This window comes from Ptiloglossa arizonensis, chromosome 1 (genome assembly GCF_051014685.1).
Source record: "Ptiloglossa arizonensis isolate GNS036 chromosome 1, iyPtiAriz1_principal, whole genome shotgun sequence".
Taxonomy (NCBI): domain Eukaryota; kingdom Metazoa; phylum Arthropoda; class Insecta; order Hymenoptera; family Colletidae; genus Ptiloglossa; species Ptiloglossa arizonensis.
In genome coordinates, this window is record NC_135048.1 from 9,617,702 (window position 1) to 9,631,504 (window position 13,803).

The window sequence follows — 13,803 nt, forward strand, 5'->3', positions numbered from 1 at the left end:
CATACATGTACCGCTTGATCGCTATATGTCGGTCTGCAAAGTGAATGGATCTTGATAAGGATAAGTTCTCGTTTTCATTTTGATTATCATATTTCATTTTAGAAATAGATATATATCTACATTAAATTCTAAATAGGTTCGTTAAAAACTATCTTTATTGTAGAATAACCTCTATGCTAACTTTTTGACAACCAGAGTTAAAAATTGTAGGTTTCTCGTTACGAAATTTATTCATTCTTACAAACTTCAAATATGAGGAAAGAAATGATTATCTATGGTTTATTCTTATTATTCTACGTTGAGGCAACTAATGATGCGAAATTAGGCAAAAAAAAATCATGGCGAGATAAAGATATACGAGATATGACTGATGCAGATTTAGAGCATTTATTAGACCAGTGGGAGGTACATTATATTTTGGCAATAAAATATAAAGTTATCAAAAAAATTAAGATAATAAATATGAATGGATTTTAAAATGTATTTTATTGTTTTAGGAAAATGATGAACCTTTAGAACCTGATGAACTACCAGAACATCTTAGACCCAGTCCAAAAATTGATATATCAAAGGTGATATTTTTAAACATATTTTATCCATGTGTAAAATGATGTAATTTAAGTGTAATTTATATATTTCATTTGTACATATAGCTTGATTTATCAAATCCCGACAATATACTTAAAATGACTAAGAAGGGTAAAGGTGTTATGATGTTTGTTGACACTAATGAGGATATTTCATCTGAACAAGCTGATGTAATAATGAAGATTTGGCAAACCAGTCTACAAAACAATCATATTATTGCTGAAAGGTATCCTGTTTTCTTTGATGTTACACTATCAAATAATAATGATCTTTTATTTTAAATTGTTGAATTTTTTATAGGTATCCAATTGATCCAAAAAGATCTGTATTCTTATTTCGTGAAGGTTCCCAAGCTGTGGATGCTAAAAATTTCTTACTGCTACAGCCAGAATTATCTCATGTTACTCTCGAAGGACAAACTTATTACAGAGATCCACAGAAACAGGTAAAAGTGTAATGCAACATATTTTTGATTATCATTAACAATTAAAATATTTTAAAACCACCATTTATTGTACTTATATATTAAAGTTTACTATTACTCTAATTGTTATTCTGAATAGATAAAGTTTAAAACACAAATATTTTCTTCTAAATTGATTTGAAGAAAATAAGTAATTCAATTTATGGCTTCTTACAGAGCGAAACTCTAGCAAAAGTTAATAAAGGTTTAAACACTCACAATACAATGGATGAAAAGAAGAAGAAAGCAGAATTATAATTTGTTATGAATATACATTTTTTACATACTAAATAATTTGTATATTTTTATAAATTGTATATATTTCTACATAAGCCAATATGTATAGGACCATTTTTGATACAAGTGTCTTTTTAGTTTATAAAAATAGATTAACAATTTAAGTTACTTGTACATATATTTTTTATAATTCTGTGTAATACGTTATAGAAGTATTAATATTGAGCAAACTGTGAAATATATCACAGGTAAATTATGGTCATTAACAATTCTATTAAAATTTATTAATTTGTGAGTGATAACCAAGAAATATGATTAAGTTTACATGATAATCTAATGAAAATCCTGAAAGTGATGCAACAATTAAGTAATGAAACCAAAGGCTTCATTTAAATTAGTTTACCATACTAATTAGATTATTAATATTATCAAAGCAGTGGTAATAGGAATAATGATTAACAATATTGGTTTAGTTAAAAACAATTTAACATTTCTTTATTACGAAACAGAAGCATATTTTCTGCTATATCAGAAGAGGAACATATAAAAAATTAATGTTAACATATGTTTTATTTAATAAAATAACACAATATTTAACTATTCATTTGTTTAAACTTGATTTACTAGTTGGAGAATCTAATTGAGTAGGATTGTTCATAGCTCTTACTTCTCTTTGCAACTCTTTCACTACAGTTGCAAGTGCATATGGATTTACTCCATTCTCGCATAACCTAATACATATACTTAATGTTGTCGGATCTAAGTTTGTATTTAACAATTTTGAAATTTGGTAAAGCGTTTGGAACGTTTTACGAGCAGCATTAATCTGATGATGTACAGGTTCAGGCATGCTGGCCCGATTTCGTTCCTTACTAGAAATGAAAAATAAAAGAAAATAACGATACAACTATAAATTCTTAATTGCAAAAATTGCTTCTTCATATAAATAACATCGATAAAGGTTAAGTTCTATATAAAAAGATTATTTTACGAAATACGTACTCCCCGTTGTGAGACAGTTTTGCGGAGAGATTAGTCCAGATTTTAGAACAAAAAGATGATAGGTTGTAAATCAATCCTATTTAATATCACATTACTAGAATTTTTCTATTTAATACATCAATCGAAGGAATTAATTCGTTTCGTTTGGAAGAAATATTTAGGAATACCGTACGACAAACGTAGCTCCTTTGTATACACTTCTAGTCACTGCGCGTCTGAAACGCTAGATGACGTTATTTGAGTAAAGTTGATGTCGCTCTAGCTGAAGTACCGACTTCGTCAAATATCAGTGGTTTTCGAGCTCTTTGTTTAAGTAATGGTGATTATGGGAATTATATTTAACTAAACTCCTAGGCTTATTGGGAGCATGAAAAAAAGAAGCAATTAATAGAATTTTGATCCGTTTTACTTTTTTTTAGTTTTTTCCTAAAATATATCTTAATTTCGTCCTGTCTTTAACGGGTTCTTAATTAATGAATTATCTGGGAATACATACTAAGCTTTGATTATACGCACTTTGATATGCTCTTAATCCTGAATTCTTCTAGTAACCCACCAGTGATTAAATTTACAATCGGTATACATAAATTAGTGACGCCATCTAATCGAGAAAATAGGAACTATTTCTTTACAAACTTGGACGTTCTATCAAAGCTGCTTACTCAAGGGTTAAGATTAGTTCTAGTAATTTTCAATTAGATGGAGCCACTATTTGCTGTATATCGATACTGCAGATCACTATTTTACGTTCCCTGGTTTTCTTTCAAAATATGTATAACACATATCCACAATACATTTTTTTAATTTAAATATACCATACTGTATACATAAAATTACAATAGGACTACGATTAATAAAAAAGTATGAAGGAGAAACTCTTTATAGATTATTAATTTGTTTTTATATTTAAAAAATAAGCTTTGGATTAGTTTAATCTATAGGCTAAATGTTATAAGTGTAAATTAATGCCCATTATACTCAGAATCGTTTAAATATAAATAGTGAAAAGTATAATATGTGAAGGAACGATCTGTAATGTCGGTATGTAAAAATTAGTGGCGCCATTTAGTTGCAAAAATGAGAATTACTTTTTTAAAAGTTGATCGTTTAGTTATTGACTAAAGGTTAAAGATTAGTTTGGTCTTTTGTCTTCTAGGTGGCTACTTTACACATTTTATTTATAAATAAATTATCAATCCAAGAATTAAACTATTATTTACTGAATCTGTATCATTTTATTTTGAAAATAAATTTTGATTCGTGTAATCTAGACAAATATATATCTTTAAGTGTACATAAAAAATGAGGTAATGCTTTCTACTTGTGAGAGCGGTGTACATATGCTTCTTTCCTTTAACAGCGGCCCTCAGATATTGGATTGTTAAATTGTTAACTATTTAATAACATTAAAACATGATTTTTGACTGCATAAAGAAATTTTTAATTTTTATTAACATATGAAATATGTACATTTCGATTTGTTCTATGGTTATAGAACACCCTGAAGAACACCCTAAGATCTTCAAAAAGTTCAATTGTATTCTGAAAACATAAATTTAAATATTTTCAATAATTATCAATGTTCAAGATTTTTTCACACCGTTTGTTCTTGAATGACCTTCAGTCGCATGTCATTGAACTTGTCCTGTGACAGCTGTTGTAGCAATTACGTTTTGCTTTATTAAAAAACGAAGGTGACATTACCGTTGCTTGAAACAAGATTATATCCATAAAATTACTTCCGTAAATCATCGTCATTTTAATTTCGAAGCTATTTGATCATATCTATTCAAAATTTGACACCCTGTATATTAAGCAGCTCAAAATTTCGCAAATGCAGTCTCCAGATATGTAATGGAATATTATTCGAAAAGCGATGTACGAAGGATCTTGTCATTTGCAACGTAAGAAAATATTTTCTGTTTTTATGCTTTTGGGGATCACGAACCGCTCAACATTGCGAAAGAAGGACGCCCAGTTTTAACGTAATGCACGGCGGACAGTTCACTTTCGGTTTCGCTGATGGGATAGGAATTCGGGGAGGGTGGGACAGGCAGAGGGGAATTGATACTGAAGAAATGATAATTGAGTGTCTCATATGACATAATATTCAGTATTGTTTTAACACAACGTGATATTTGTTTATTCGTTGAATGTTTCGCTGGATGCTGATTTTTAATTGATCGAAATGACTCTCCCAGTTCAAGTGTACACGTGATCGAGAGAGTCATATTATGAGATTTTTATTTTCGTTTCTTTTTTCTTCGTTAAACTGTTGGGTTGTAACAATGATTTAACGAAGTTTGGTTACATTCTGAAGTACTAAATAATATTGATTCATACAAAATGGGATATTGCGACGAAATAATAATTATATGTTCTTATTACTAATTGTTGTCAACATCTGGATAAATTATATAGGGACGACATTGAGTTACCGTTCCTCTTTCACGACCCACCCAGAACGATGTAAGTGACGTAAGATTAACGATTCAGTTCCGTTTCAACTTCGTTTCTCCTTGTAGTCACGTTTCTCCTTTTGCATCCATGGTTTCGACCACTTAATTCTTTAAATAGCACCGTCGATTATGTTGGAAAAATGTTATATGTATATTTACTTAAACTGTGGCAAAAAATGTTAAAAATTTCTTTCTGTATATTTTTGGTTGTCAGTTGGTTATTAAGTAGGTTTACATGAAACAACGTTAGATCTGAATTATTTAAGCATATATCAACAATGCTACGGCAGGATGTTAATGCGTTGTAGGTTAAGTACGCATTGGGAAATTTTAAGGTTTAGCAGATACTAAATATAAGTTAGGTTACATTACATGTTAAGTTATAGTTTGACCGCATTAGAGTATGTTTGATTATTTACGATTATTTTTAAAGTTTGAACAAGTTATATATAAATTAAATTATATTACATATAGAATTGGATTTCGATTGTACTAGGTTATGTTTGTTTAGAATTAAGTTAGGAACATGGACAGAAACAGAACAATCTAACTAACTCAGACCTATTAGATTAGATCAAGTTTACATTGGGAAATTTTTAAGAGTTAAAATAAGTTAGATGTAAATTAAATTATATTACACGTTAAATTAAATTTCGACGATATTAAGTTATATTTACTTAGGATTAATCTATTATCAACTGTAATATACATTGTAGCCATTACTCACGTTCTGGTGTACATTATTGAATTTATCTTGACAATGACCACGATATTGAACACTTTATTAAATATGTATATCGTACTATTAAAGAGCAACATCGATAACTTTGAAACTTCGACTTTGTAATTGGCTAATAACAATTTGCAAGGAGTTTTTAGTATGTAGGTCGTTTTTCCAGAAATATTAACTTAAGAGAATCAACGTTCACAAATGTACTTCTCAAGGCAGTTATGAGAAAATAAATATGAAATTATCGTTCTTGAAACGTACGTAGCGAAATAAAAATATACAGTCGAATTGCAGGTTTAGAGTTCCCGACTTCAAGGTTGCACAAGATTATCTCGATCGGTGGAATGGATAAATTCGATCGTCACTCCCTCAATCCATCCGACCTTATTATACCTGGATGTTGAGCAAGATTGTTATACAGACAGTTTCGTATACCGCTCGTAACGAGAACAGTGTCAAAGAGGGCTGAGAACATAACTCATTTCTTTATAGTAATTTACAGTTCTCGGTAACACCAAAATTATAATCGTGCGAAGTAAATCATTTGCTATACCAATGTACTCAGGGCTCGATTATCCTTGACCGCTTTTTTAATTTACATACAGGGTAACGTATAAGTAGAGCGGTTGAGAGTAATCATTTGCAAATATTAATTGCGAATTAATTCTCGAAGTACTCCTGTATCACCCTATATTTTCAAAGAACAATAAAATGAAGTTATAATAGTTTATTCAAGATAAATTTAGGGTATACAGTGTGACAGTTCATACAGGTTTTGAGTCACTCAGGATAGTGTGACACAAATATTATAAATAAAAATTTATTTATTTTTAATATAAAGAAATGTATATTACATACTATATTTTCAATATACAAAAATTTCGAAAATCCCTTTTTTGGATATACGAATTTTGATTGATAGTTAACCCTTTTCAATGCAATCCTTTCACTATAAATGGATGAGTTGAACTACCAAGTCATATTAGTATTCAATAGTGGTCACACATTAGTACTTGTAAAATAAATAATAAATATTAATTATTTGAGAATTAGTAAGTAATTATTATACTGTTTAAAATAATAGTTCATTAATGTATCCGATACTTTAATTGAAAAAATAAATACAAGAGATTTACTCATAAATAATGAATGAAATTTTGAATCTCAACAAATTATCATTTTTCATATTGTTCATCACTTGAATTAGATAAAATTTCAGAATTTCGTGTAATTGGTTCAAGAAACGTTCTTTTCTCTTTTTTTTACGTGGGCTCGCGTAATGTTAGTGTTAACGTTTCATGAGTGCTGAATTTTACACGGGCTATACGAAATCGACACGACACGAATATCAAACAAATTCTAAAAGCGCATCGACCCAGTTAACTTTACTGTTTTCACTTTCCAGTGGCCCATAATCCTTCACCATGCAAAATTGTATAAAGTTGTTTATCAATCGTTGAAAGCCATTTCCAAATCTACCCTTTAATTTCTACGGAGAAATCTGTAGGAAATTTATAATATCTTCTGTACAATAATTCTTTTTCAAACGATATTATTTTATTTTATAAAGGTACAAATTTGAAACAAACAGGTACAAACAAAAGTTCAATTGTACCAATTCTCTTCGTATTCATAATTGTTTTTATTCATTTATTTATTGTATTTGTTACACGGTATGATAAAATATATAATTGATCCAATATCCACATTCGATCTTCTTATTTATTTAATACTTTAATGTAATTTTCCTCAGTGCTTTCTTCCTTTCGTTTCCCAAAAATAAATTACAAATTAATACTTAAAAAATAAGTGCTTGTTGCTATTAATTATTTGTAGCTAACTTTAATTTTAAGCCCTTTTTATTTTGAAAATTTATCATTTAACAACAATTATGGTAAACCAAGTTACTTCAATTATACTTGGATTATATAAAAAGGACTTGAACCTCTTGTAAACACTACGTGACAATTTATTTAAACTGTATGTCGCAGCTAGTAATTAGTAATTATTTCTATATATAAGAATCAATCTGAAGACATAAATGTAAGAGTATTTGCTGGATAGTCATAATAATAAGTCAACTAGTAACTTTGGATAAAACTCCACCGTTTTGGAAAAAATATATTTAAAATTAAGATTTATGATTTTACAAACGATCAACGAAAGCCAAAATTATTTCATAACACTTGATTATTATTTATCTATTACGTACTAATGTTCTCATTCAGAACAAAATATTTCACTGGTATTAAAATTGATTTGAATATTACCGTGATTTTTGTAGATGAAAAAAATCAATTTTGAAAAATAAAATAATTTGGTATTGAACGGATCAATGTATACATACATATTTGATCGTTACTGCTGATTCAATCAAATTTATTTTTCAAAATCGAGTACAAAATACTACATAAAAATCTATCCTTATTGTATTGTTGATTCTAATCGAGTCTTCGTTTTAGTAAGATCCGGTTCGCTTTCTCAGAGATAGATAAAAGCACACGTAGGTGTTTAAATGAGATTCTTGCTAATAGCATTGGTCCACAAATTACATAATGAAATGGATTAATAAAGTGTGGTTTGATACTTGTAGCTGTCACCTTCCATGAAGGAGCAGGTTTCATCGAAGATTAAACACGTGGAGGGACGATGTAGATCGACCCAATTTTGATCGGCTACAAGTCTTTGTTCAGATGGGAGGGATACCGGAACGGCGGTTTTGCGAGGAGGGGTCTCCGTTGGTACTGCATGGCCATATAAGCAACGTCTGCTGCCACCGACAGGACACAGTCTTCCACCCCATCGTTGATTTGACTCCTCGACGATCAAGGTAAATCGATTTCGGTGTAAGATTGCAGCCTAGCGAAAAAAAAGGCCTAATCAATACCCTTAAATATTATTGAATCTAGAGCAAAAATATATAAAAAAATTTGTCCATTCCTCTTGCCAAGATTATGGACAGAGATTTACTCATATTGGAGAAGATGATAGACTTTCTTAATCCTAGTATCGAGATTTGTTAACCAATATGAATCTCTTTTTTCTATAGGAACTTCAAGACTCCGTCTAAAATAGATGTTTTCTTAAACAATTCACCGAGACCTGCAATTTAAGATGTAAATCGTTCAAAAAGAGTATTCCCAACTTCTTAAAATGATTTTCTAATACTTATTTTAACAGTGACCATGTCTGCAGCAAAACTCTTAAGTGATACCAGTTGTACCTTGAACAAAGGGTATTTCAGAAACGAAATACTCGAGATCCAAGTATAAGGAACCTTTTCCTCGTAATTCTAAAGTGTAAAGCACATCGGTATCTAAATTTTTGGTCGTCATCGTAGAACCACCTTTATAATAATTGTACAATATCAGTCACATCGAGGACTAACAACCAATCGACGTGCTACTTTGATATCTAAATTTAAACACTGTTGAAGATCATCGTTTCATCGTTCCAGGATGCAATCCGCAATTGTATTTGTGACGGTGGCGGCACTGCTACAGAGTAGCTACGGCAGCCAAGTGTCCATTAGGATGCCTTACTTGAGTCCCGCGGGAGTGACTTACATCAACAACGTGGAACCTCAAGGACTTACTTACGCGTATCCTGCCAATTTGGAGGCTCACCATGTCGGATATGCCAACGCCCAAGTGCCAGCAGTTGCCGCGGTACCTTTCGTCAAGCACGTGCCAACAGTCTCTCATGTGCCGATTACCAAAATCGAGGCCCAACCTGTCGTCCTGGAGAAGCAATTAGACGTGGTGAAACCAGCCGTGTCAACTCGTAAATTCGAGGTGAGCGGTTGTCACGTTGACCGATTAAATCATTTCGATTTCTGTCATTTTCCTCCTCTCTAGCTCTCTCACTCAGGACTACCTCGTGGCTAGATTGTACTTTAACCCTCCCTGTACCGAGCAGCTGGGTCTTTTCGGACCCATACAGACTCTTGCATCGTACAATTATATTTTTAATATATTTTTTCGTAGAAATTAAGAAAATTACGATAAAATAATACAATTTTTGTTAAAAATATTTGTGCAACCAAGGTCAAGTTACGAGTCCATTTGAACCTGGGGCGTGGTTTTATCTGTGATTGTTCAAATCGCCAGTATTGCAAGGGTTAAATGGATCATCGTTGATTTAGTTCAAGGATATCTTCATTTTTCTCCTTCAATATTCCTAAGTATGGCTTAGAATTCGACTTAGTCTATATATAAAACTCTGACGTACATGTGTTGTAATGAAATGAGCAAAATTGGCTGAACTCAAAAACCGACGAAAATAATAGAAGTAAAATCTCAGAGATTGATTGGAGATGCAAGTTTGACGAATAGAATAAGAGAGGAAGATTTCAAGGTGAGATTTATGTAGAGAAGATGAGAGTAAAGAGGCTTGCAAAGTGACCGACTATATCTACATATATCCAAAACTGACTATTTAGTAGATCATGAAAAATATATGAAAGCTTTCGACAATCAAGGATAATCTATCAGGTCGAAGAACTAAGACTTGGTAATCACTGCAAACTGTATTAGTGACAAGTATCACTACCTGGATACATTAAAATGAATAGTAGTATCTTATCTAACACTATAGATCTCTAAGTTTCATTCATCGAAGACTACTAACAACATGAACAACCTGATTTTTTAATTTCTTAATAATTCCTTGTTTATCTGTTTCCTCTTGACCTGTCACTAATTTATATTGCTTGGAGCTAGGTACGCCGACCAGCAATCCAAAAACAATTCTACGACATTGAGGAACGCGTGGTGGTTCGTCCAGCTGGATCCGCTGTGGTCGAATTAGATCAGCCAACTTCGAAGATACAGAGAGGACCAGCATTGATTCAACCTCTTTACCAGCATCAACTTCAACAGCTTGAAGGATCCTTCAATTTTGCTCCTTCGACGATCGCCCCACCACTGTCTCCCTCCACTCCAGCTCCCAGTTTTAACGAAGAAGGTGTTGTTGTGGAAAACCCCGATTTGCGTAAATTGCAGGACCAGGTATCGTTTAAAATTTGCTTAGCGAATATGGAGTAACACGTTCAATGTCTATATACGCAGACATGAATGTTGATGAAGGAATTCCTAGGAATTCTTATCTGAAATATCTAATTATCCATTAATTTGATCAAAAAAAAAAATTTTATTTCTCTGTATCTTATATTTTTAGAGATATCAAAGTGGTCTAGAATTTTCTAAACGACGGTGCATATTTTTTTAGCGCAGCCTTGTAGCCGATAAAAAGACGAATTCAATGATTAATAATAAGGTGACCTTCAATTGACCTTGAAAAAAAAACGCAGTGTCGTTTAAGAAACTTAAGGTTACTTTGATATCTCTGAAAATACAAAATGTTCATTGAATAGGTATAAAAAGTTTTTTTCATCGAATCGATAGATAACGAGATATTTCTTATTGACTCACCCTGTGTATAGGCTAAAGATTGCTAAGTCAGAACCATTCTGACACATAGAGAACAGTGCATTTGTTAATTATATAGATTTTATTTAAACAATGCTATAGAGATTTAATCTTGAATGTTCAAGCCCCATTGGATTGATGGGGTAGACCGAATGTGATGTTTGAAAAATGGAATTGCTTGTCCAGGTTCGTGTACCCGGCCCGCAAGTGAGAACCAGCTCGAATGGTGTATCTAATGAACCTTTCATTGCGCATGATCCATCACCAAGCGTCATTGTCAGTCCGAAATCTACCCCCGAGGAGAACAAGAACAACCAGAACAGACTCCTCGAGTTGCTCACTGCTCGTGGCAATGTTGCTGAGGTAAATTATCAAATTGTTTAAATATGAAAGTTCTTGGTATAAGTGAAAAAAATCAATTGACAGCTCGAGATTACCGAAAGGCTATCCCCAATATACCCTATTTGACTACACCTATTGTCTTTGGTCGTTTCATGAAGACATAGTTTTGTATCTCTCAAGCAGGGAGGAATCAATCAAACATGGTGTAATTGCGGAGATTGTGTATTATGATAAGAAAAGGAGATCAGCTATAGGGCCAAGAGGAATGTGGTATGATTAAGGGGGATATGGACAGTGTCGAGTGATTTATGCTTAGCCGCAGGCCTTACGAAAGTTGATTGAAACCTCTGACTCAATACGATTTACAGTTCCTTTCAGGACTGATCTCACTTTCTCCTATTTATATTTGGACGTGATTCACAGTACAGAAAATACCCACAAGACCATAAATTAAGTGTTGGTGCGCAAAAAAGCAATATAGAAAGGGAATTATAGGATACACCCTTTGTCTGCTAGAAAGAATCGTCTCATTGGGGTTGCTTAGTAGATTTTGCCTTAAACTTGATTATGTTCTCGAACAAAGAAATTATACTATTTATAAAAACAAGATATTGGTCAATTGGTTTCTGCCACGAATACCATGGTCAAATGCTTTTTTCCAGGGTTTTTACTTTTGAAGTATAGAATACACATGTAAATTTTATAAGACCTCCTCACAATCATTCTGTATGCTTTTCGTACCATCACAAGTATATATGTCCTTTTATCCATCTGTACGTATATAATAGGTTGCTCAATAAGAGGTGGTTTCATATCACTGTTTGATGAACATGCGTGAAGTTTCATGTGGACCTGTCGACTCATTCGTATATTTACAGTTGTTCAAAGTTGAAGTGCCATAGTATTTTTTTACAATGGAAAAAACGACAAAACCTATTGATCAACCTAGTATGCGTAAGTGGGTAAATTTAGAACCAGATCCACGCACAGGCAAATCTAAATAATTTTCTATATATCGTAAAAATTACTTTTTTTTTGTATTGTACGTCAGATTTTTCTATACACTATTCATAATTGTAATAATTTTCTTTTTTCTTTTCTTGTCGTCGGGAAAGAGGGAAGAATAATATTTTTTGTCTAGTGATAGTAAATATGATACTGAATATGAAAAGATTATTGCGTAAAAATTTCCTTTAGTCGAATATAACATCGGTGTAAATCCATACATTCTGTAGGATAGTAAAATAAGTCCAAACTCTTGAACTTGAGTCACTATTTTAAGTACTCTGCTTACGATGTAAAATTGACTTTTATTCTTTATCAATATATAAGAAAATAATAAGTTTGGACTTACGTCACTAGTCAGTGGAGAGTCTCGAATAAAGCAAATGCAAGCATTGTCATCGAAAATTGTCAGAACGAATACTTCAATGCAAAAATATTCTTACAGGTGGGTTTCGGTGGCATTGGACTTGGAAGATCTGCATTGGAAGAGGTTGGTCGTGTAAAAGGTCGAGTGCTCTCTGCAACCCCGGCTCCAGACAATGCAGAACCAGCTGACGAGCGTGTCTCGACGCGACGAGTAGTCCTCACCAGACCGATCGAAACCCTCCAGGAACTGAGTGTCGTAGAACCAGCGACGAAAATCGAAAGAGTCTCGGTTCAGCAACCGACTCTCATAAAAACAGCGCGTCTGGATCATCTTCAGGTTCATAGTTCCTTCCCAGTTGTTGGAAAAGCGCTAACACCCACGCTCGCTCAGGCCGCCATTCCAGTCTACCAGAAGAGCATCTCGCCAGCTTACGAATATTACCATTAAACCAACTGACCTCGCGATTATGATTTCTCTGTGCTGGTACAATAGTATCTGTAAAATTCGAACTCGCCATATATCGGTCATCGAACTCTCAGTAATGAAGATCACGAGTTATGGATCCGATCACGTGTCATTAATTTGATCGTCTGATCTAATTACACGATTCCTATATTCTGAGAAATTCGTATAATCGAAGTAGTAAGTAAATACATCTTAAGAATTCTGTATCCTAACATTGTAATTGCAATTTCACGCGGCACTGTTCAAAACAGTTATTTGTTTTTATAGCTTGAAGATCTCTGAAAGGTTGAACAGTTTTCTCTGCCACGTCAATTTGCAATTTTAATTGATGTAAATTTAACACTCGCGTAAATATCTAGAAAAAAGTAATTGAATTTAATTTCTACGACGTTGATATTTATGATTTTACACTTTGCTGCAACTACTGACCGGTGCAACGACAGTTGAGTATCTTCGACACATTGACAATGTAATTAGGGGAAAATTTGTAATCGACCATAAATGAAATTTTCTTCTCCAAGGTGTACACTGAAACTTTTGTACTTGCATATATGAGTTTTGTACTATGAAAGGTATTTATATTAAAGAAAAAGAAAAAACGGAAATGAAATGAAATTTTGGTTTATTTTTGCACGATGAAAGTACCTTGAACAATGAAATTGTGAGGTCTTTAATTTTGATGGAATTTTCCAAAGATTATAACAAATTATGCTAAT

General features: G+C 32.4%; 3 protein-coding genes across 3 annotated transcripts; 2 read left to right on the forward strand and 1 right to left on the reverse strand.

Annotated features, from left to right (window-relative positions):
* The first annotated feature begins 1 nt into the window (after position 1).
* Positions 2-1,580, forward strand: Boca (LDLR chaperone boca). Its single transcript, XM_076306512.1, has 6 exons — positions 2-136; positions 211-405; positions 498-572; positions 654-814; positions 889-1,033; positions 1,229-1,580. Exons 2-6 carry the CDS (start codon positions 253-255, stop codon positions 1,307-1,309), a joined length of 615 nt encoding a protein of 204 aa, XP_076162627.1. The 5' UTR covers positions 2-136; positions 211-252; the 3' UTR covers positions 1,310-1,580.
* Positions 1,581-1,752: 172 nt separating this feature from the next.
* Positions 1,753-2,531, reverse strand: LOC143144267 (mitotic-spindle organizing protein 1). The gene is made up of 2 exons (XM_076306524.1): positions 2,291-2,531; positions 1,753-2,160 (listed from the first exon to the last, which is right to left on the reverse strand). The coding sequence occupies exon 2, from the start codon at positions 2,136-2,138 to the stop codon at positions 1,890-1,892; it is 249 nt and encodes an 82-aa protein (XP_076162639.1). The 5' UTR covers positions 2,139-2,160; positions 2,291-2,531; the 3' UTR covers positions 1,753-1,889.
* Positions 2,532-8,937: 6,406 nt separating this feature from the next.
* On the forward strand, positions 8,938-13,554 carry LOC143149866 (uncharacterized). The gene is made up of 4 exons (XM_076317616.1): positions 8,938-9,273; positions 10,201-10,488; positions 11,095-11,271; positions 12,701-13,554. The coding sequence occupies exons 1-4, from the start codon at positions 8,938-8,940 to the stop codon at positions 13,067-13,069; spliced, it is 1,170 nt and encodes a 389-aa protein (XP_076173731.1). The 3' UTR covers positions 13,070-13,554.
* Positions 13,555-13,803: the final 249 nt, after the last annotated feature.